Raw genomic sequence first — 24,303 nt, 5'->3', positions numbered from 1 at the left:
TTCGTGTCACTGAATCCGGTCGACCCACATTTTTTTTATCCTTTAACTAATCTGCACTACACCCTCGAAATTAATGGTTGTTTTATTCACCACCCTTCCAGATTTTGGGCACTGTGGTGGTGTGCTTTTAATGAGTGGTAATTAGATTGTCTGATACACTCGTGTAAGGGTCAAATAAAATGAGGAAAAGCCCTGCCTAACTGCACTGGAAGAGTCAATTACTCTAGTAAGTGCCTCGTATGCATCTGCACTCTCTCCACCCAAAGTGTTACAGGTAGACTAGAGATCACACTCTCCTATGAGGCGAGGACTGTCACTAATTTCATTTGATGGCACATTCCAATTGAGTAGTTTTGTTGGCTCTTTGGTTTAGAGTAATTTTAACATTGAGCACAGTTCAGTTTAGGGACACTCTCTTTTTGCTATCCCCATTAGATAAGCAGCACATCATCAGCGACTAAGGTTTACTTATTTAAAATACACCTTGAAAAAGAAAGGCACATCATGCTATGATGAAAAGCTTGGCATCTTGTTGACTTTAACACAAGGTAATTGGGAAACACAATTTCCACAAATCTCTTGCACACCTTCTGGCAGCCTCTGGTACGTTTACTTTCTGCTATGTGTGCCCCTATGGCTTAGCCATTAATCTTTAGACCAATCAACATCTGTCCCTATTGTCCATAGGGTTGGCTGTAATCCTGTTCCAGATCCGAACACTGAGATCCACTTAGCTCAATGTCTTTTATCTAAGCTTGTTCTTTGTGAACCATGTTCACTCTCTAGAATGCAGAGCAACCCAACCTTGCTCTCATGATTGGTCTGTGTATCAATGCTCTCCTCCTGTTCCCTTAGTCCAGGTTTATTTTCTGTGTCTTAGCAGCCTTCATTTGTTCCCAGGCCATAATAGATATTAGTACTTGATGAGGGTATCAGGTAATATTATCCCCATGTATATGGTCGCTGTAAATAATATTGCCGGGAAAAGGTTGCAGCGATATTATATGGGTGACCATATATATGGGGACAGGGGCAAAAAAAAATTTACAAAAAAAAAGTTTGGGGGTTGCAGATGTCCCCCCGCATGTTCTATGCAATAATGTCGCCACAAAAAACGGCCATTTTTCGGTGATATTTTTGCATGGGGAGATTTTTGTTGTGACATTATTACATGGAACCCTGGTGAGGGACAATCAGATTGTTACAAGCGATCTGATTGACCCTCAACTGGTTGTTACCCGGCCGGAAAAGATAAAAAGATGATAATAGTACCGCGGTACGATGTGCCGGGGTACTAATAGCAATAGAACCCGAGGAGTGGGCGCATTACCGGACCGGTAATGCCCACCCTCCTCAGGTTGTATTGCTTTAATGGTAAACAAGCAAGCATTAAGCACATCAATGCTTGTTTGGAGTAAAAGAATAGACATGTATGTTAGAAGATTAACGTTTTCATATTTAAAAATCAGTTAAGAATTGGATCCTACAATGAGGAGTAAGTGATTAATATTGGAAAGATTACATGAGCATTACAGACATATTTGGTTCACCAATATAAATTGAATGTCCAATTTGGTATACTGTATCCTTGTTGCTGCTACTGAAATTGGCCCTAAAGATAAGTTAATTCCTAAGTGTCTTGCGTACGACTGTAGCATCTAATACTAGCTTGTCAGTTGTTAAATTGATTTCATGCCATTGAAGTGGAATTACTTTGGGCATAGCTTTGAAGATGCACTATCATTTCTAATGTGTAGTTTACTTCTAACTAGACTGTTGATAAATGGTAAATCATATTTTACATGTTTTTGGGACATCCCTGGCAAACTTGCGCATGTCATAAAGATCATTGGATTGAAAAGAGTCCATAAAAGCTCATTGACCAATGGGTGACGTTTTCATAAAACTGTACTGTAGCTATGTGTATGGATTGGAATGTACTTTGATAGACCCTGCCAAACTAAGATGGAAAAGCTGCAACAGTAAGTGGAAGAAACAAAGGCAAGCAAATGAATGATCATACTAGATGGTTAAATTCAAACACCATCGATTGTATCCTGTGGCCCACACGTAGTACCTCACCAACCAGACGCAGCCCTAGCGGACACTAAGCACTTTTATTACTTCAATCTTTTATGCTTTAGGGTACCGCTCTTAAATGGGCACTGCATCTAGTCTTTGAAATCTATCTCCCAGTGGTGCACTAATGACTATTCTGCTTTTGCAGGATGGTACTTTCCTTGCATATAGTCTCATACTGCTAAACCCCTCAATGAATAGTATCTAAAACAGATCCTACAATACTTAATATCACTGGGCATAAATCCTCTAGTTGAAATCTCCCTTCTCCACCTTTTGCCAATGTTGTTCACATTAAATGATACTTCTATATATGACCAAACCTTGGGGCATATGATTTTGCCAGCTGCCTTGGCAAGCACAGTGCCATCCCCTTTTACAGGGGGTGGTTCTTCTAACAACCCATCTGGCGAAAGCCCCCACAATAGTAGTGCCTGTCTGAGCTCTTCAAATCTATCATGCCACCACTTCACTACATCTAGCATAATGCTTGGGCATGTCCAGATATTGCCTTGTCATTAAACTTTGTGCCCTAAACCGAGCTACACATTTCCTGAACCTCTTCTCGTGCAGATCTATAACTAATCTGTTATTACGCATCACTACAATAACAACAAATTCCATTTCCATTTCCATTCCCGGATCTCCATTTTTATTTTTGGCCATTGGCTTGTTCGTCCTATTGCCTTTGATAATCGCCCCCCCCCTCCTAACCCTACTCTTTCCCTTTCAACTCATGTTGCAACCTACTCTCTTATATTCACGAACTAAGATCTAGTGACACGCTGGTGGGTGGTGCCACAAAGCACTATCTCCTCAGCAAGGTCAGACATTGTAAGACTACCATGTTGGTGACTGACTCAGTATAAAGACGCAGTGAATATTGAATAACAATTAGTTTGGTCTAAAATTGACAAGTAACCTTGGTAAATATAGGACAATGAGGGGTACCACTGACATGGTCACCCGACACTTAAACGATCAAGCAGCTTGCTGAAAAAGCAGCCAGCTGAAATGGGTGCGAATGGTAATGGGAAGAAACAAATGGACTATGCCTTACGGAAGTAAGTCCAAAGTATGAGGAGTTTGAGGCTCCAGATAGTTACTTATTGCCGCACATGATATTGACTTAGAGACACCTGCAAAGTGACTATCTAAGCTGGGGTATTGTGATGGGCATGGAATTATTACTCTTCTTTCAGTGTAGTTCTTTGGCTGTGCGAAGTGGGCAGCTGTTCTGCTAAAATCTGCTCTAAAGGCTGCACCATACATTATCAATAGAAGTTTTAATATCGCCCTTCACATTTACATGTTGACTGACAATATCAAGAGACCTCCAAGACCCTTTAAATTGAGGTTTTCAGTGTCTGCTTTCTGCTTACTGTGCAATTTCAAGCTTATCTTCAGCGTTTCTCACCACTGCAGCTTCAGATTGCTGATGTTTGATTATTATGCCACTTATATCCACTGTGATTTACACAAAGGAAAACGGCTAAAAAATCAGTGATGTAATGTAACGTGAGAAAACATAACTGGAAAGTATATTTCCTATAGATAGAAAAAGATGCAGCTTTATGTCCGGAACTGAGCAATTTTGTTTCTCTTTCCCCCACAATGTTAATGTAGTGCCCATGTAAATATCCATGGGTGAAGCATTCAATAATTCAGGAGTCAACATTTGAAAGGTGAGAAGTACCTCAAAGCAGACATTTAAGCTTGAGTAGATTAGTTACATTTTATAGATGCCTTTTCCTATCTTCATAAAAAAAAGTTATGAGGAAGCAAGGCAATGAACGCATTTCAAAATGCTGTCTAGCATGTGATATTCAAATTTGGAAATAGGAACCAACGAAGTTGCGGAAGAGAAGAAGCAGCATGAAAAGAGAAGCCTTGTCCAGAAAGTGCACCTACCGTAGAATGCAACATTGACTAAAATGGGTGAAAGTATATTTGGGTAGTCCAGCAGAGCGCACAGCAATTTAAATGGGAACAAACTACAATTTTTAAAAACAATTTGGAGGAAAATTCAAGCAAATTACTTTTTTTTCTTACGTGAAACAACATTTTGCGTATGACAAGAATTTGATCCAGACTAGAAAAAGAGAAATCAAACACAAATCCTAATTTCTGAGTTTGAGCCACAGTACCTAAAAGGTAGGAAAATGTATCTAAGAGGGTGCAGCAAGAAACGAGAATATTTGTTAATTTACATTATGTATAGAATTTTGTAAAGTTCAAAGCCAGCTGTTGAAGCAACTGAGAGCTGTACATTGGAGTAATGTGCAGCTATACACGATTGAATGGAACCTGGGCAGCTAGTTAAGTGCTGATAGAAAATCTTTTAAAGACAGTGAAACCAATCTTGGCTGATATCAAATGAAACATATTATTACTAATATCGAAATGGCAAATATTGGGAAATCTTTTGATTCAGTCCGAGTGTACTGTGAGGAATTCTCACTTCTTTCCCCAATATATCCTCCTCGCAGGCAGTCGGGGAAAGGCTGACGCTATCAGATCCTGAACCTGGGGGTGGATATGGAAGGGAGGGTCACCTGGTGGAGAGGACTTGGGGAGTGGGGATGAGGCACCCTTAGGAGAGGCGCGGTATTCCTCATTTGCCTTTTCTAATGCACCTAATGTCCACCAGGCATTTGTAGGTCACTGTCAGTCCCTTTGCTTTCTTTCACCTAAATCATCTTCCAACAAACACCATTCAGGTACTAGTAATAGGGAGAGACACACCAGAGATGGTCATAATCTGTGTGGGATTGATTATGGCTATGAGTGTGGTGGTGAAGGGCGGTGATGTCACTAACATTCTAGGTGGAATGTTGGTGTGGGGATGTCACTGGGACTCTAGGTGGAATGTTGGTGTAGGTTTGATTGCAATGTTCTACTGAGGGCAGTTGGACCTAAGATACTGGACCAGATGGATGTCCCAGTGCTTTCTCTACGTATTAACTAAGAGAATAAAACCTACATGTAAACTACTTACCTTCTGGTGTTCCTGATTGGTGAAGGAGGCTTAGTTTATGTCACTGGCGACGAGGATGGGCCTGCTGGGAAGGGGCAGTAGGTGAGGAGCACTGCCTTCCAGGGTGACATCCATCCAGCAACAAGGAGCTGCAGGCCGGGCGGTGCAGTGGGGTCCAATACAGTGGTCCAGCTCGGGGACCCGGAAGGTCCAGAGTCCAGGCGGTGCCAGGGGAGGTGGCCCAGCGCCTGGAAGGTCCAGATTCCTGCCGGCGACCGGGCTGAGGTGGCCCAGAGTCCAGGCGGTGCCAGGGGTGGCGGCCCAGCACCTGGAAGGTCCAGATTCCAGCCGGCGCCCGGGCTGAGGTGGCCCAGTGCCTGGGGGGTCCAGAATCCAGGCGGCGCCCGGGCTGAAGGGCCCGGTGCATGGAGGGTCCAGAGTCCAGGTGGCGCCGGGGCTAGAGTGGATACGGATGGTGCTGCTGTGGAGGGGGCAGCTGAAGGACTGTGACATCGCCCCCCAGCGATGACATCCCGCCCGGTGCGTTGCTGACCGGATATTCGGCGGCGGATGGTATGTTGGCGGTGAAGAAGTGTCCCGTGACTGCAGTGAGGTATCCATTGCCCCTGATACGTGGAGAGTGAGCGGTGGCTGGCTGTGTTCGGTGTCCTTGGTCCTGGTGGGCTGTCTTGGGTTGAGGCAGTTGGGGTGCGCAGGACGGGAGAGCGGATTGGGAGTTCCTCTCTATTGTGCCTGGAGTTGTCGGAGGCGGTTGAACTGGGGGTTCCGCCAAGCCCGGTAAGGTTGTCGGGCCGAGGGGTTGCTGTGGAGCCTACTGGCAGGAGGCCCAGATCGAGGTGGCCAGAGGTTGCAGCCGTTGGACTGCAGGGTCCTTGGTCCGGAGCCGGAGGTCGTATGTTGTGGAATTGGTTTCGTCAGGGTGTTAACTTCCCCTGCAAGCGCTAGGTGGCGCTGTGGTGCGCGGCCATCAGGGGACGCAGAGCACCTGGAATGCTTCAAAGATTTATTTTCCTCAGGATGTCGGGTGCCGATAGGGTGACGTCGGCAAGGGCTGGGCCAGCATCAGTGGGCGGAGGACTGGCATTACAGCAGGCCCAGCTGGAGCGCAACTACCTGTTGGAACGCAACGTCCCCTTGGAACGCGACGTTGTTGGTGAGTGTCTTGCCGGCGCTGGATTAGGAAGATATTGTTCCGAGGTGCACAGGAATAATATTGGGACACATGCCATGGATGGACACATGCCTTGTCTGGATTGTCCGGGTGTTCATGATTGTCTCGCACAAATGGAGGGTGCTGAGGTTATGCCTGCAGGAAGACGGTTGTCAATGGAGCTGGTGAGAAATGCGTGGATCGTGTTTGCTCTAACGGGAGTTTACAATGTTTATGCTGTAAAACGGAGGAAGCAACAAGTGGGTGTTTTGACATCAAGCATGGCAAAGTGGCGAGCGCTGGATCCAGACCTCTGGGGCTCGCATGGCGTGGAGGATCTGTCAGGTCCAGACCTTTTTATGTGGTAGGTGTGGGGGAGGCCTGTGTAATCATAATGCTGTTGTGTTTATGTGGTGGCCTCTGGGTTTAGTACAACTATGGTTTGGTCCTGGGTTAATGTTAGTAGTGATGGCCTGTAATTCATTATGTCGTGTTTATGTAGGTGGCCTGCTGTCAAGACATATCCTTGGGTTTTCAGTATGGACTTGTGGGTGTGGGGTCCATGGGACATTGTAATGTTTGTTTATGCAATGTTTGCTTTGCAGGTTGACTGAAGTGGACATGTGGGTGGGGGTATGGCTCTGGGACTTTAGCGCCATGTCACTTCCATCAATTTTACTTTTGCATTTACAATTGCTTGTCATGCATTTGGTGTTTTGCATTTCAGGGACATGTTGGGGTTGGGCGCAGGGACTTTAGCGCCATGCTGTGGATATGGCTGTCGCTTACTGTGGGGTTTACATGTTGTCCTGCTGTGTTTTGTTTATCATGTTCGTAGGGGCATGTCCCCTGGTTATGTATGCATGATTTCTGTGTTTATGGGTGCAGCGAGGTGTTGTCTGGGTCGCTTTTGGGGGACAGTGAGGTGCTGTCTGGTTGTTGGTAGGGACTGTGAAGTGCAGTTAGGTGATGTTTGTTGTTTTTGGGGAGTCAGGTGTTGTTTGGTTGTTTGAGGGGCACATTCGAGTGCTTGTAGGGATAGTGAGGTGTTGTTTTCGGGTGTATTTAGGGACAGTGCAGTGGTGTTTGGTTGTTTGAGGGGCACATTCGAGTGCGCCCTGGGTGTTTTAGAGTTAGTTAGGTGCTGTTGTTTTTGGGGACAGTGCTTTCTGGTTGTTTCGGGGACAGTGGGGTGCTGTTTAGCGGGCAGTTAGGTGCTGTCCGTGTCATTTTGGGGGCAGTGTGGTGCTGGCTGGTTGGTTTCTGGTGGGTTTTGGGGGTTTTAGGGCACTGAGGTGGTGTTTGTTGGGACCGTGAGGTGCGGTCTGGTTGTGTTCTGGTGTGTTAGGGACAGTCAGGTGCTGTTTGGTTATTTTAGGGGCAGTAAGGTGCTGTCTGGTTGTTGTAGGGGCAGTTGGGAGCTGTCTGGTGTTGGGACTGTGAGATGCAGTCTGGTTGTTTTAGGGGCAGTGAGGTGCTGTCTAGTGTTTGTAATAGGGATAGTGAGGTGTTTTCTGGATGCTGTCCACATGCTGGTAGGTGGGGTAGCGAGGTGTGTTGGCTTTAGGTTATTGAGGTGAAGTCTGGTGTTTTAAGGGACTGTGGGGTGCAGTTGGTGTGTTTGGGACAGTGAGGTGCTGTCTGGGTCATTTCTGGGGACAGTGAGGTGCGGTCTGGTGGTGTTAGGGGCAGTGAGGAACTGCTGGTATTTTGGGGATAGTGAGGTGTTGTGGGTTGTTTTAGGGGCAGTGAGGTGCTGCCTGGGTGTAGAGGGGGTAGTTAGGTGCTGTCCATTAGGCAGTTAGGCGCTGTTTGGTGCTTTTAGGGACAGTCAGGTGCTGTTGGTTGTCGGTTGGGCAGCGAGGTGCTGTTGTTGATTTAAGGTTTATTTAGGTGCTGTATAGGGCCTGGTTAGGAATAGTTAGTGTTGTTATGGCGGTACTAAGGGGTTTTTAGATGATATCTATGTTTTTGGGTAAGGGCAGTTAGGTGCTGTCTGGTCATTCAAGGGGCTGCCAGAGCCTGTTTCTAGCTGTCTGGTGGGTTTCGGGTGTGTTTGGGGGGTTTTAGGGCACTGAGGTGGTGTTTGTTGGGACCGTGAGGTGCGGTCTGGGTGTGTTCTGGTGTGTTAGGGACAGTCAGGTGCTTTCTGGTTGTTTCAGGGGCAGTCAGGTGCTGTCTGGTTGTTGTAGGGGCAGTTGGAGCTGTCTGGTGTTGTTGGGGACTGTGCGGTGCAGTCTAGTTGTTTTTGGGGCAGTGAGGTGCTGTCCAGTGTTTGTAGGGATAGTGAGGTGCTTTCTGGATGCTGTCCACATGCTGGTAGGTGGGGTAGAGAAGTGTTGTGTTGGCTTTAGGTTATTGAGGTGCAGTCTGGTGTTTTAAGGGACTGTGGGGTGCAGTTGGTGTGTTTGGGACAGTGAGGTGCTGTCTGGGTCATTTTTGGGGACAGTGATGTGCTGTCTGGTTGTTTTAGGGGCAGTAAGGTGCTGTTCGGTCATTTTCGGGGGCAGTGAGGAGCTGCTGGTGTTTTGGGGATAGTGAGGTGTTGTGGGTTGTTTTAGGGGCAGTGAGGTGCTGCCTGGGTGTAGAGGGGGCAGTGAGGTGCTGTCCATCAGGCAGTCAGGCGCTGTCTGGTGCTTTTAGGGACAGTCAGGTGCTGTTGGTTGTCGATTGGGCAGCGAGGTGCTGTTGTTGATTTAAGGTTTATTTAGGTGCTGTATAGGGCCTGGTTAGGAATAGTTAGTGTTGTTATGGCGGTACTAAGGGGTTTTTAGATTATATCTATGTTTTGGGTAAGGGCAGTGAGGTGCTGTCTGGTCATTCAAGGGGCTGCCAGAGCCTGTTTCTAGGTTAAGGGGCAGCCATATGATGTTTGGTCATAAGTTTTATTTTTGGGTTCCAGCTGTGCGTTGTCAAAAAAAAAAAAAAAAAAAAAAAAAAATTACAGATTATGGGTTAGAAGTGTGGTGTGGTATAAGGGCTCGGCTGGGAGCTGTTCGGAGATGTTATGAGCCATTTAGTTCGGAACATTTATTGGTGGTGTTCATCCATCCTCATGGTGGGTGATGTCATGGGGTTGTGATGTGTCAGTCCAAGGGAGGGAGACATATGTCATGACCTGTTCTGGGCCCGATTATGGTTATTAGTATTGGGTTGGTTTAGAGAGGGACATATATATGTCATAATCTGTGTGGGATGGGTTAGTGCTAGGTGTGTTGTATTGGTTGAAGAGAAGGACATATATCATAATCTGTGTGGGATTGATTATGGCTATGAGTGTGGTGGTGAAGGGCGGTGATGTCACTAACATTCTAGGTGGAATGTTGGTGTGGGGATGTCACTGGGACTCTAGGTGGAATGTTGGTGTAGGTTTGATTGCAATGTTCTACTGAGGGCAGTTGGACCTAAGATACTGGACCAGATGGATGTCCCAGTGCTTTCTCTACGTATTAACTAAGAGAATAAAACCTACATGTAAACTACTTACCTTCTGGTGTTCCTGATTGGTGAAGGAGGCTTAGTTTATGTCACATACCTCCTATCCTTGCTGATTCTTACTCACACGAACATCACTTTGGTACTGGGAAGAGGCATCAAACACTAAAGAAAGACTGTTGGTATGACAGGTAGCGGTCTAGACTTTCGAAAAGTTCAATTGATCCCAGGAACTTTAAATGGAGTAAACGATGGCAAGCAGGGGACTTTGGTTTCCTCTGGGAAAAATCACGGGACATGGGACGAGAGGCAGAGACCCAGAGAAGCTGCAGTAGCCAGGTCAAGACTTGCGGGTGAGCCGTGAGAAGCAGAACTGGCATTGCTGAACGTTGCAGAGACACCGGGAGCATAGAGAAGCTCCCTGGACGTTTGCAGCTGCATGACCACGAGGACAGTGCTTACAGGTGCTCCAGGGAAGGCAGCAGGCTGATGCAGAGTCCTTTAAAGGGAACCCAAGGCTGTGGAAGGTGGCGCGAAGCAGCGAGAATTCGAGGGAGGTTTTCCAGCACCACACCGCAGCCGGCAGACACTCGACTGGAAGCCGGTGAGTCTACCCGAAGGCAAGGGTACCCGGGGCGTGTCAATTATAAGAAAGAAAGCTAGGAAACATTAGGTCTCACGATAGGGGAATGAGAAAAGGCATACAAGCAGTTTGTGATGAACATTGTTAAGAGGCAAAAAAAGCCTAGCCAAGAGTTAAGCAAGCATTGCCATATATAAACAAGTGTTAATGAAAGAGATGCATTGTTGAGAAACTGAAAGCTATATACAAAAGTAAGGAAACCTGGAAAGGCACACCAGATGCTTTGGTCAAGTGAATTGTGACAGCGACCAAGTTTCCTAGCTGAAGAGTGTACTGGGAAGCCTAAGTTGATCTCTGCAAACATAGCTGCTAAATAAGTGAATGGTTGCAAAACAAGCATCAAGGGCATGTATTAAAACTGTGGCAGGAAGCAAACCCAAGCAAGGTGTGTTGGTTGCGTGACCTATAATGGGTGGACTCTATGGTTCAACAACTGCGCCTAGACTGAGTACACCTGCCTAAGGAAAGACCCTTTGTAACTGAACCAAGGAAAAGGTATATTACCTGAAATAGAGAAAATGAACTTAGTTGAATAATGAGCTGGGAATTGTCCCACTGAGCTTAGATATGTTGGAACGTTTAAAGACTTGAAGGCTTGGGGAAGGGAACCCCTCTTTAAGTGAATATTTGAACATAGGTGGAGAGAGACCCGCTTTTCCACCCGAGAGTTGGAAGAAGCTCTGCACTTTCATTTTGAACACATTTCATTTGATGCTGACATCCCTTATGCATTGTATATATTTAGATGTCAGGGCAAGTATAGGTTTTGGAGACAAACCTTTTGCTTCGGACTTCCTGACACAGATTATCATTAGTTTCATTTAGGTAGGGAAATCCCACCTTTAGTATACAGCAAGTTAGGTCTTTTTCCAAACCCCTTCTTAATTAATAAGTGTTTGTAACCCAAACGCTATTTAGTTGTCTGTCTACTTCCTGGTGCCTTCACAGTACTCTGATGGGGAATAGCCACTTTACAAACCTACTAGTCTTGTGCTAAATAGAAAGTAATTGGAACAAATCTAGGGTGGCAAAGAGTGGCAAAAATGTAAATGTTTGATTTACTTGTGGTGAACATTTAGTGGTGAAGCCTGTAAAACTGAACCACTAATACAAAAGCTGATTTGACTTCCAGTCGAGCAGCAACTGAGCTTAATACCAACAATCTGTGGCAGCTGTTTGGAGCCAAACTGTTTCAGGCCCCTGCTCGTCCTTGCAGGTATTGGGAATGACCATTTTAAAACTTAAATTCCCTTGCTTGCAATAACGTTATTCAACACTGAACAGATCAGTTGAGGGGGCCAAAGAGTTATTCTTCTGCTAAAATAGCAGTCGAGTTAAAGGAACATGACGAGTTGGCGGGATGTAAAGAAGATAAAAAGGATACCGATAAGTAGTTCTTGCAGTTTAAATGGGTGGGAAAAAATGAAAAATGTTTCTAAACTATTGACAATGGACAGAAATGAAATGACTTGAGCTCAAGTACATTGCTGATAAAATATAAGTACATCTCTCCACGAAGTTCAGTATTTACGGTCTTCACCTTAGTAACAATCCGAAAGGGAAACCCCTTACATTGCAATGTCGCGAGCACAGTAGAAACAATTGCCATTTTTTTGATATATATATATATATATATATATATATATATATATTTCCAAGAAGAAGTTATCGCACTTCTTCCAGAGTGAGATGGCACTCGTCAAGTTACAGCCATATGCCAATTCGTAGAATTCCTTCAAGTCAGCCCATCACACAACAACATATGTATTTCTCATATCCAGTTTTATTTAGGCATCAATAGAAACAGATTTGCCTCGTACAACGCGTTTTGCAACGGTCCCGTTGCTTGATCACGTACCAATATGTATATATGCATGTATGTATTCGCGGCAACCTCTGCCCTATTAAGATAAATACATAACTTTTGAATTGCTGACTGTCTTGGATGACATTTTCCAAAGGTCAGGCACATGCCTCTCCCAACTGGAAATCTTGGGTGAAGTTAAACGGTTCAATAGTTCGTTACTAAGAAAACAACAAAAGTCTGTTTTCATCATTCTCCCATTCATTGTCCCATAGACAAAAAGGTGCTTCGTTTGAACACCAGTAGTGGTAAAATGGCTGGATGGATTTGCACCAAATAAGAAAACAGCTGGGCACAACATACTGCAGATGTGCCTTTTTTCGGTTTGGAACAAAACCGTGCAGGTTATTTTATTTTTTTCATTGAAGGATGTGTCGGCTAGCCCCCAAAATCTCCATGGTGCATTGCGGTACTGAGACTTTTCAGACATGAAATCCTACAATTTTTTCCTACATGCAAGCGATTTAACAGTATTCCATGGAAAAGCCGACAAAAAGTGCAAAATAATCTATGGTTGGGGGGGAAAAGGGGTGGAGTATTATCGGGGTAGAGTTGAGTAGGGGGGGAAATAGGACCATATGTGAAGTGTGAGTATTAGGGATGGTTTGGGCAGCCTGTTTGTGCAAGACTGTGTTTCTTAATTCAGTTTGTGTGGTAATTTCAGTGTAACTGTGGGAATTCTGGAGTACATATTACACAATAACAAAGGGAGGATTTGCTAAAACACCAAGTGGGTTTTTGCCACAATGTAACTGCATGCACGGGACCACTAACATTGGTATTTGTATTGTATTGTATTGGTGATTGTAAACCTGTGGAAAAGTAAAACTAAGGATTGCCTTTTTAGTCTTGATTTTTACGATGTTTTTTTTTAGTAAAAATGTAAATGAGGCCTGCAAATGATGCTTTGCAGACAATATTTACAATGCATTCCTATGGAATCTGCATGCTTTCATCGGGTGAGTTTAATGCTGCATGAAAACCTTATATATTTTTGGGTGCCAGTCACCCAGATTTCAGCCAGTGAGATCTAATAATTTGCAAGGGGGGATATGGGTCTTGGTGGTAGGCCCCTCCCACTGCTGATGGCCAGTGTTTTAGCCTATCCGGTGCAACAGGGACATTGGACTCTCCAAAAGGCTGTGGTTACCAGGTAGAGCGATATGGGCCTCTGTCTTTTTTTTAGTAATTGGTGCAACATGGACAGTGGCTTTGGCTGAAGGGAAGGCCAGGCCAGTGGGCCTAGGATAAGATCTAGCATTACAAAATCCTTGACATTGAAGGGGGAAAAAAAAGCTTTTAGGACAACGTTTAAATGATCGGATTCGTATAATTTTGACTGGTATGGGAAGTGACGACCATTTTAATTATGAGTCCTCCACTCCCCGAGTTGCTCAGTCTGTAAGCACATGCAAGAGATCACTGCAGGGACCAACGCTGACTTCTATTGGGGGAGAGGGGGAATCTGTTAAGCTGGTTGCCATTTGCCACACCCGAACATTATGAATCTGATGATCTTAAATATATATATTTAGAATGTTTACTATATATTTATGAACTATCTGGTTCTAATGATTTAAGTATGGAAAACTCAAAATGGCCATGAGATATTTTTAAATCGCGTTTAACCAGTATCCAATGTGTGTATCCTTAAATGTGATTGCCCGGGATGAGCAGGTGTTGAACTTCGACTTATTATTCGAGACCATTTAATAGGCCAGGAACTGTTGATTCTAACGAAGGAACGTCTGCCTACAATGTGTACAACTATAACCAATGCATACCTGAATCCTAAACATAAGTAGATAATGTGGGGGGAGAGGAATGCCCGCGTTTGCAAGTTGTTGTGTATATATGCACATTAGGGCTATTGATAACTTCGTTACTTTCTATTTTTAACTTATTAATATAACCTGTATGTATAGTGCAAGGACTCGCAGCTGGTCAAACATGTGACTCTAACCTTTATTATGTACCTCTTGGACTGTGATCAAGATTTGTCCTTGGGTAAGGAGGAATTTGGGCAGCGGTGGAGGTGAAAAATCTGAACTTTTGAGGGTGGGTGTTCCTTACATCCTTTTGTGCCAATGACACGATGAGACTGCACTATATCTTGCAATGGAGTATGAATAAGGGTGTGGGGGCTTAAAAACCTGGTGGTGTATGAACTGGTTATTGAGTGTTTCCTGCTGTTTTCTAAGGCTGACATTGGTGTAGAGGGTTGGGTGCAGCACCCAAAGAGGGCGTCTGAAGAGGCTTTTATTTCTGACCATGGTGCTCACATGTTGAAAAACATTTGGGGTGCCCGATGCCAAGGGTTTCTCAGCACAGGTTTGCACAGGAAAGAAATATATGGTTATTTTTGCTGGACAGGTTTCCTCACGCTATTACAAGCTCCTTTGGAGGGTCGATTTGTGCAGAGTTTGGAAAGCAGGGAGGAATCTGTTCAGCTCTGTGGACAGGTCCTGTTTGCTACCTCCTGAAGTCCAATGCTTCAGTTCCGTGTCCTGTAATCTAAGTGGCTCTAGCCACAATGCGCCCATCCCATTTGGGAAGTGCTCAAGGTGGCTGCCATTGCAGAGTCAGACATTTGTGGCCTCAATGACGATGGATTTGGGATGAAACCCATTTGGTCACTAATCATTTTCTTTGCCAGTATCCTTTTAGCACTTTTTTGCTGTTGTGGTGATGTTACTTATTTAGTGGGGTGGTATCTAACTTGCGAAAGATTTTGTTTTGTGTTCGATGTATTTGGTTTGTTAAGCAAATATTGTGTGTTTAAAACCTGGAAAGTATGTCTTTTTAACGACTGGATGGCAGAATCCGAATAAATGTACCAAACTGAAACTGACGTGATGAGAATGGTTTTCATAAAATACTCTTTGGTTAAGTGGGTTAAGCTGTAATTGGATCGCAAGACCCCTCACTAGTTGCCTAATTGTAAATCACTATTTTAAAAAAAAAAATGTAAATACAATATTGGACCTAGTTAATTTGAAAGACTTACCTCCTTTTTTGCATTGGTTTCCTTACAGATGATGGGTCGAATTGATGCCAATGGAAATATGTACTTGGAAAACAAGGAAGGAGCCATCTCTCGGAAGCACGATGTGGATTTAACCCAGACCACAGCTCCGCACCACCCTTACCTGAATGGCTGTAAGGGCGCCGCCAGTGGGGCCAGTGATTTTAGTGAGCTGCGATTGTTGAGTGGCTTTCGTGAATTGACAGAACCTCAAGGGGACACAGCAAAATCGTACCAGAATGGAGCCTTTGGGCAAAATTGCAGGGTTGACCTTGGGGAAGACTTCAGTCCACTTACTGTTCAGGGAAGGTAAGTTCCTCAAAGCGGAATAGCTTGTACTGTGGATCACTTAAATGAAAAGGCCGGTTTGCTCAAACTAGCAACCAATAAACATACCTTTTTTGATAGGGTATCGTAAGAATGTTTGGTGTTTTTGCTAACGCAAGGGGGCTAGATCGCAAAATCCAGGGAGGGTGCTTAGTGTGGTCTTCCGCTTCAATCGCCCATTCAGGTGGCCCACAAGGTCTCTAGAGGAATATTTTCTCCAACCCAAAGAGCACTGTGGTGGGTGTGCCATGCTTGTGTACCTTTTTGCCTGTGGATTGTATGCTGCATGCACCACAGGTCATATGGTCTGTGCACAAGCTTTCCTAACATCAGATGTCACTTGCATTGGGAATTCCCATGTAAATTAAGAGCACTACGTTCAGAATATATTTTCATATTGTTGGCTGGCACATTTTTTGGTACCAATTTGTAAGGCACACTTTAAATAATCCAACCCCAGATATAGATGTACATCTAGTTTAAACCATCCATGAAGTTTGGCCACAGGTAACGCTCAATTAGAAGTGACTCGCTCAATCGCTATAGCCCTTTTCGATCAATAGGTGCTGATTCTGTTATTTAGACCGATCTGCCTGGCCATGTTAATTAGTGGGCACTTGGTGTGAATTGGTTTAGTACTCCTTGCTACTGTAGATACTGACGATATGACATGGCATTTAAAACGCACCTGTACACAAGTTGCATCTTCTAAAAGGTTACACGAACTATTGAACTGCACACAAATGAAAGCCCACCCATTTTAGAATTGCATATCAATATCAATATTCTTGAACGAATACACTAGTGCATCTCCAAATCGCTAATGGTTACAGCATCCAACACAAAGACCCCCAAGGCTAGACAATCAAGGGCTCCACAGGACAAGAGCTCATGGATGTTCATCGTCCAGGATCTTGCCACACATGCATCTGTGGAACCTCTCGCTCGCCCATGCTCAGACAGCTACCTTCCACCTGATCTTTTGACCACCACAAACCAAAAAGGACATTCTTGATGACATTGCTGTTCCCCCCTCACAGCAACATCCATCAACAGCACACCTAATTCTTCTGTGACCTGAAGCTGCCAATCACCAAGCCACCAACAACAACGTGACCCACTGCTCACCATACACATCAAGCAACGCCTCACAGAACCAATCCATAACAAAAACAACACTACCTGATATTCACAAACTCCAGCCATTGTATTTCTTCCCCTCCCCCACCACCTTTGGACCGTGCAGACCATGTAGCCAAGCCAATCCTGCTCTGCTGCTCCCGACCCCTTTCAGTAGGGGCTAACCCAAAACATCCAAATCAGCCCACCACTCTTTCAAGAACTTTCCCGTGGATTCCCTGGACTTAAACTGCATCATCATTGGCCTCCACATCTGATCCCTTAACCAATCCCTAACTTAGGCTACCAAAACTCATGCACCACAAACTTTGACTCACCAAACATAAGCCCTCCACACATTGCTAGCTACAGAAATGAAACGATCTGGAGAGAATCCCATCAACTAGAACTAATCGCCCTGAGAACCCTCCATTCAGCATGCAGGACCTTCATTAGCATAGCCAAAGAACTCAAAGACCACAATCAACGCATGACCAGACCCTGCAATAACACAATCCAAATGCAAATTTATCGGCATCTTCACAGACGAGATAGACCACATAAGGCAACACATGGACTGTGCCAAGCACACCTCAGACCTCCCACCCATGACCTATCAAGATGGACCAAACTCAGGACAAATGCCCTAGGAGACCTGGCCAAAATGTGTGCAGCCCTCAAAATGACCAACTACAACAATTACTTCCTCCCTCCATTGCGAAGGCTCATAAAGGTGAAGCACACAGAGCACTTCACTTCATCAATGCACCCCTCTCAAGCCAATGTCTGGGATGCACTGAAAACTGGACCAAACCTCTTGCTATTGAAGAAACCCAGATGCCTGGTCGACTATTTCCCTATCATCTATGTACCATTTCTCAGCAAAGTGATTTATGCCAGTCATCTGGCTGTATGAAAGGATCACTTGTTATCTCCTAAAGGACTACCAATCCAGTTTCTGACCACAATGCAGAACAGAGATCACCACTATCCAAGTTATCTATGTCGCTCTGAAATCCTGGACAAAGGGGGCACCTACATACGCTGCCTCCTTGACCACTCTGCTACCTTAGGTCCTGTTGACCATGAAGCCCTTCAACATCCTCATATGCACATGGACGTTGACAGAACAATCTTGCAGTGGTTCACCTCATAACAATGCAACAGAGACAAACCCATTGAGATCGGCCCAAACACATTATGCATTTCCCCAGTAACCCCCAGAGTTGCGGAAGCCTTCATCTTCTCCCCCGTCATCAACATCTCCATGAAACCTCTTGGGTAAGCCCTCGCTAACACCAAGATACGACAACATGCAAATGATGCACAGCTTTACCTAAGATTAATTGCATCTGCAACATCCATGGACACACACTCTTTGTCCCTTATCCAAGCCTGGATGCCTGGTGTCTTCCTGAAGGTCAACCCTACAAAGACTGAATTCCTTCTCTTAGGAAACCCAAACAAGCATCCTCCAGTCCAGAATTGTTTGAGGTTAAGCTCAACGGATTCCTGCCTTTACTCTGAGCCAGTACAGAATCTCTTGGCTTTCTAGTCACTGTGATATTTCAAAGCACACATTGCCAAGAAGACTCAAACACCATGGTACCAGCTTACACTCTTCAAATTCAAGGCTTTCTTCCCTGTTTCAAACATGTTCCCCAAACCCTGCAGCTCTACCGGTATGGTGGCAATGCTCTTTTCTCATGAGTACCATATGCCAACTTCGCCCCTCTGAAAGCCGCCCAGCATGCTGACCACTATATCCCTGTTTCTCAAAGAGCTGCACCGACTACACCTTCAAGCACACATGTTCAAAACTGTCTGCATCACTTGCAAAGCAGTTGCAAGCCAACCACCAGTGTGCCTGCACTACCAGAAGCCACAGCCTTGCCAGCCTAGAAGCAAAACTGCAAGAGGGCATACATGGGAAAGGACCTTTACCTTCTATGCACCCCATCTCTGAAAAACATTTATAGTTCAGATGAGCCTGTCCCATCCTACACTTCAGGAAGGACCCGAAGACCCTACTCTTCAAAGACCATTTTGCCAATCACTGATGGCTCCACTCAGCCCTTTCTCCCCCTCATGAGCTTGCCCCGTCCCCGGTTCACTCTGTCTATTCTGGCTCTTCTGCTACACCTCTCTTGTAACCCCTGGATGTGTCGTCTTTATACAGTGCTCTGTAGCTTCTCATTTAGTTTATAAATTCCATGTATGCAAACGACACATGGCTTAATGCCTTAACATTCCTTCTCGGTAACAAAGGACGCTTGTTTTATTTTAACATTGACACTTGCTCAAAGTATTATTTATTTTTATAAATATTGCATTTTGGTTTCAGGGCAGTGCTTTGTGGACCATATTAGGCCCATAAATGCCAACCTCTTTATGCAGTGATGGGAGAAGGTGCACGACGAGAAGGTGCAGGCCTGGTCGAAAAAGCTTTCTCATCCACCTCAATATGCAGTGCTCTGGTTTAGATTTAGACAATCCAGTTATTAACAGTTGTATGGAGGAGTATAAACAATATTACAAAGAGCTCGGCAATAGTCAATGTGAAACTCTCTGATTTCAGTTATTCCACTTTATTCTCAGATGTTTGCCCAAGATAATCCTTTTGTACAGAAAGCCCTTCTTCCACAATGTTACTTTACATCCTTAACCACACTCAGTTGTGCACAGCTTTTCCTATAGAGCAATTTGCCCTTGAAAAACCTTATGCCAACCTCTAAAATATGAAGAAGCTAACCTGGAAGTGAATAGATTTCAGGGGAGGGGCTATGAAGTGCACTGTACTACTTGAGGTGGAAAGCAGCTGAAACATCAGTCACTCCTTAATGTGTTCATTTATTCATGAAACAACATTGCGAAATGTGTGTCAGTGAATATCCACTCACTGGCAAAACTATCATGATCGGATACTAATATTAGTGTTGCTGGATAATCCTTAATTTTAATTGACCATGCTCGGGAGCACAGTAATCCCCATTTGCAAGTATGTGACTGCTGTGAAGGTGGCCTCCTGATAGTTAATCGGGCACTGGGATTTCATAAATGTGCAAATGATATTTTTGACAGCATGGTGACCAACCTAAACATAAATGCGTGTACGTTTGAAAATGTATCTTGAGAAATTAGATGAGACATATTTCATGACCCCATGCAATGTACATGCTCACCTGTGACTGACTAGCATATGGGGAATGAACAAGTCATAGAAAGGAAACACCTATTCATACTCGAAAGCTTGGAAACACCAAGGAAACACTTCAACAGCTTCTGCCTTTTTTTGCAACTTTGCACCGAGGGGGGTAGCTTTGAATGCAATAAAGTATGGATACAATTACTGGGGGGGGAAACATAAACCGCTTGCCACTTTTCCAACATACTGTTTTCTTAACTTTCTTCTGTGGAATGTTGCTGCTTCTATGGATGCTAAACCTCTTCCCCCTATTCATTATATGTTAAGAAATGTATTGTTTGCTGGCCTAGAGAATTTCTCATAAACTCGGTCGAAACGATTTTTGTGTTTTCCATAGAGTAAAGAATATACTTTTTTTTAAATGATGTGTATACGGTTAACAATAAAAACATTACACATCTATATCAACCCTATAATATAAAATCGTAAGTGACGATTTTGTGAAACATTTTTACGTAATGATTTTTGTAACGCTTCATATTGGGGTCATTGTATGTACTACAGTTATGGATCTGGTGTCACTCCTTTCCACATTTAGTCCACTTTAATGGTATGCTGTCCAAATCTGCAATTCCTTATGCGTTTGAGGTTTATTCAGTGATGAAGTTGTGTATAAGTGACAGCTTCATGTAACGTTTTTTTGTAACTATTGAAATTGGAGACATTGTACATCCGACAGAAATGGGTCTGGTGTTATTCCGTTCCACATTTAGCCCACTTTAATGGTATGCTGTCCAAACTGAAATTCCTAAATTGTTTGAATTTTATTAGCTGACATTAACTGATGAAGTTGTGTAATGAACTTGAGTAAGTGATAAGTGACTTTACTGTAACGCTTTGAATTGGGGTCATTGTATGCCCTAAAGATATGTGTCTGGTGTCATTCCGTCCCACATTTCTCCAACTTTGCTGGTATACTGTCCAACTTTCCAATTTCCCAAAAGGTGCCAGGGGTGCGAACGAAGCAAGCCTTTGTTGAGTATCCCTATAAGCGCTGAAGCTGCTGAGTTCAATGCGCAGCAGTTGCCAGGGGAGGAACAAGCGAAGCAAGCCCCTCGGGCAGGGAGTTGGGGGGGGCGCAAGGGTGCTGAAGGTGCCAGGGGACGGTGCCCCACTAGTATATATATATATAACCTGATTAGGTATGTTTCTGGGCTCAGCTGATGCAATTTATTAGTGTTGGGTTGCCCTATGCTGCCCAAATGGCAATATGCACTTCTGTGTGCCCTTCCACTTCAACAACAGCTATCATTTTAACAAACAGAATGAGCACGGTTCTACATGGTCACCTTCACCTTCCACTATTGCAAACATTCAGAATAATTTGAAGTTACTTCTTTCCACCCTCACTTCTCTCCACACAGAGCACGGTGGTTCCAGTGTCAATGAACAGTTAATTACCGGCTCAATATTTCAGTCTCTAAAGCGCGAAACGCTGTAGGACGATTGCCTCTTCACAAGCTAAAACCGAAAGTAGGTGTTGTGATTATGCTACTATGCAATCTAATGCATCACAGGGACTCTGCAATGGAACAAGGTTGACAATTACGCCTCTGCAAAGACTCATCATAGAGGCTTGTGTAATCAATGGGTTAAACTTAGATACTGTTCTTATACCGCGCATACCTCTCATTCCGTCTGATCAAATCTGCCTTTCAAATATAAAATGAAGATAGTTTCCTATACGTTTAGCCTTTTCAATGACCATTGATAAGTCACAGGGACCTACGCCCCCTTCCTGGAAGCGATCAGTGGTAATTCCGATATTTAAGAAGGGTGACAGAAGTGACCCTATGAATTGTTGACCGATATTGACTTTTAAGATATGCTAGAACGGTGAATGTTACACCGAGAACAACTATTATATTTATATGATTGCAATGCATCATAGTATTTAATTCTAAAAACACACAGTTCATCCAGTGTTAACTACAGAGTTCATTCATATTTTCACTTGGATCCTAAAACAACCACATTCTAAAATACACTCCACATAATCTTCAATACATCTTAACGTTGCAATAGTCAAAGAGACCTGAGCTCCATTTAAAATCTGATTCCAAAAGTGCACTTGACTAAATTGTCTGTGGTTGTGAAGATGTATATTAAAGCGCCTCTGCCCAATTGTAAACGTTTGAGGGCATTGCGTCACTAAATGCTCCAAGGATTCCAATTGCTCTTTATTGTTAAAACATCTACATCTTCTATCTCTCTTCACTCCCTTCCGAGATTAAAATGAAACCTGAAAAACATCATTTTGAGTTTAGGATAGGGGAATCTCTTAATATATGGCAATTTGGCACTAAGATCACTAACCAAGATTCAAAATTTGGGGATATTTAAATCCACATCCAATTTTCAGAGAATATGCTCTGTAGAAAATAATTCAGCAACCTCAGCAGGATTACTGTAAACAATGTATTAACTGAGTAGGTAAAAGAGAGGGAGGTATAGCATTGATTTACAGGTCCTCATTGCAAGTTTCTAATTTTGTGGCCCTAGAGTGGAACGATTAGTGTTAGGTGGGGCAGGAGTCCATTGGGTTGTCACTCACTTCATCAGTTAAGGTCATTCTTGCCTACAGACCTTTGGGCCCAGCCGGCAGTTTTTTGGAGCATTTGGACACCTTCCTTACTACTTCAGGGAGTAGATACAATGCCTGGAGGGATTGGAACATTTGGCTGGTCAATGCCAACTGTCCAGACTCAAAAGAACTGTATGAAATCATAGGGAATCACAGGTTTTTGCCGCAGACCACTGCCCCAACCCATGTAAAGGGTCATTGTCTGGATGTGCTGCTGGCCAGGGCAACAATTTATTAAGGGGATTACCCCTATTCAATGGTCCGATCATTTTGTCCAACTCTTCTACTTGATTTTCTGGGGGGGGCGAGGGAAGGGGAAGATAAGTTATACAAGATCGACCACCTTTATTGGCCTGGGAAAGTTAGAGACCTGGCCAATATCCCAGGAGATAAAATAGCATTGAAAATCTATAAACAAGCCATTTTTAAGGCCAAGAAGGATTACCTTCACAATGAAATTTGCACTGAGAGTAATCAGCCAAGAGAATTATTCTCAGTGATAACCAGTTTCTGTCAGCCATGTTGTATTGTGTCGTCACTGGAACCTTCACTTATTTAGGCCAATATATTTCATGTCTTTTTTAAAGATTAAATAAAATTGATTCACTAGAGTATTGTGGCTAAGATACAAGAGAGTCCTGTGTGCCCCTCTACCCCAGGTTGCTTGTGGCTGATCTCTCTACCAGGTGTTGTGAAAGCCGGGATTAAAAATGACTGTGCTCTATTCGATTTCCAACTGGTCACAGAGGACTAAGTACCATACAATCACTTATTTTACATCTTCAGCCTACTAATGACACCCTGTTTACCCTACCTGGCTGTGAGCTAGATGTTTAGCTCAAGATCTGACCGCTTTCATGACTTCTTTTATAAACAAATCGTTAACTCTGGGGATTGTCCCCAAGGAACTAAAAAAGGGCCATTATTACACCACTACTGAAAAAAACCTAATTTGGATCCAGCAAATTTGAAGAATTTTCACCCTATACCCGGTCTCCCGTGGCCAGGGAAAATTCTGGAGATGGTGGTTACCTCCCAGCTTCAAACATTTGTAGAAAAAGAGTTGTTGATGGGTGGACTTCAATCAGGATTTCAGGCCAGGTTTGGGACCAAGAAAGCTTTGTTATCGATATATGATGAGTTGTTGGAGGTCGCAGATAAAGGGGGGCTATCTCTATTGGTAATGCTGGATTTGTCTCCGGCCTTCTACACGGCTGACCATGATATTTTGCTCGAATGTTTGACAGAAATAGGTAATGTCTCTGAACAGGCCATCAAATGGTTTGGATCATTCCTGGCCAATAGACATCAACAGGTTAGATTTGAAGGTTATACCTGGGATCTTATTATGATTGGGAGTGGAGTCCCACACGGATCCTCCTTATCACCCTTGCCTTTTAATCTATATATTGCAACCGTTGATGAATATTGTGAGAAGTCATGGATTGAGCTATCTCTCCTATGCCGACGACACCCAGATATACATTAAAATTGCCAACATTGAAGATGCTTTCCTCAAGATTAATCCGTGTCTGGAAGACATAAATTAGTGGATGGCCAAAAACCAGCACCCGCTGAATGCCTCAAACTGAGTTTATGTTGTTCGGGCCCAAACAGCTTTTGCTGACTGCTAAAGAATTATTTGTTCCGAGTATTCTTGGTGAAAAGCTAAAATTAGCTTTCAAGACTAAAAATGTAGGTTGCCTTTGGCAAGATAATCTCAGAAGCGAGGTGCAAGTTGGCGCAAATATCCAGATAGTCTTTTATTCACTGTGCATGCTCCATCATGTTTTACCATTTTATTCCCGACGAGGACCATGCAATGGTGGTGGGGGCCCTAACAAATGCCCACTTAGACTAGTGCAATAGCCTTC

The 24,303-nt window shown here is 43.9% G+C and overlaps 1 protein-coding gene across 2 annotated transcripts in view; it reads left to right on the top strand.

Annotated features, from left to right (window-relative positions):
• The window catches only part of OCA2 (OCA2 melanosomal transmembrane protein), a 1,377,074-nt gene that overhangs the window by 261,827 nt on the left and 1,090,944 nt on the right, over window positions 1-24,303 (top strand). For both annotated transcript variants that reach the window (XM_069636602.1, XM_069636601.1), the window contains one exon: window positions 15,205-15,503. In XM_069636602.1, coding sequence (XP_069492703.1) covers window positions 15,205-15,503 — 299 coding nt within the window. The remainder of the gene's footprint in view (window positions 1-15,204; window positions 15,504-24,303) is intronic.

This window comes from Ambystoma mexicanum, chromosome 7p, assembly GCF_040938575.1.
Source record: "Ambystoma mexicanum isolate Mex_15411 chromosome 7p, UKY_AmexF1_1, whole genome shotgun sequence".
Classification (NCBI taxonomy): Eukaryota; Metazoa; Chordata; class Amphibia; order Caudata; family Ambystomatidae; genus Ambystoma; species Ambystoma mexicanum.
Note: the sequence above shows the minus strand (reverse complement) of the source record. Positions and strands in the feature narration are given on the sequence as shown.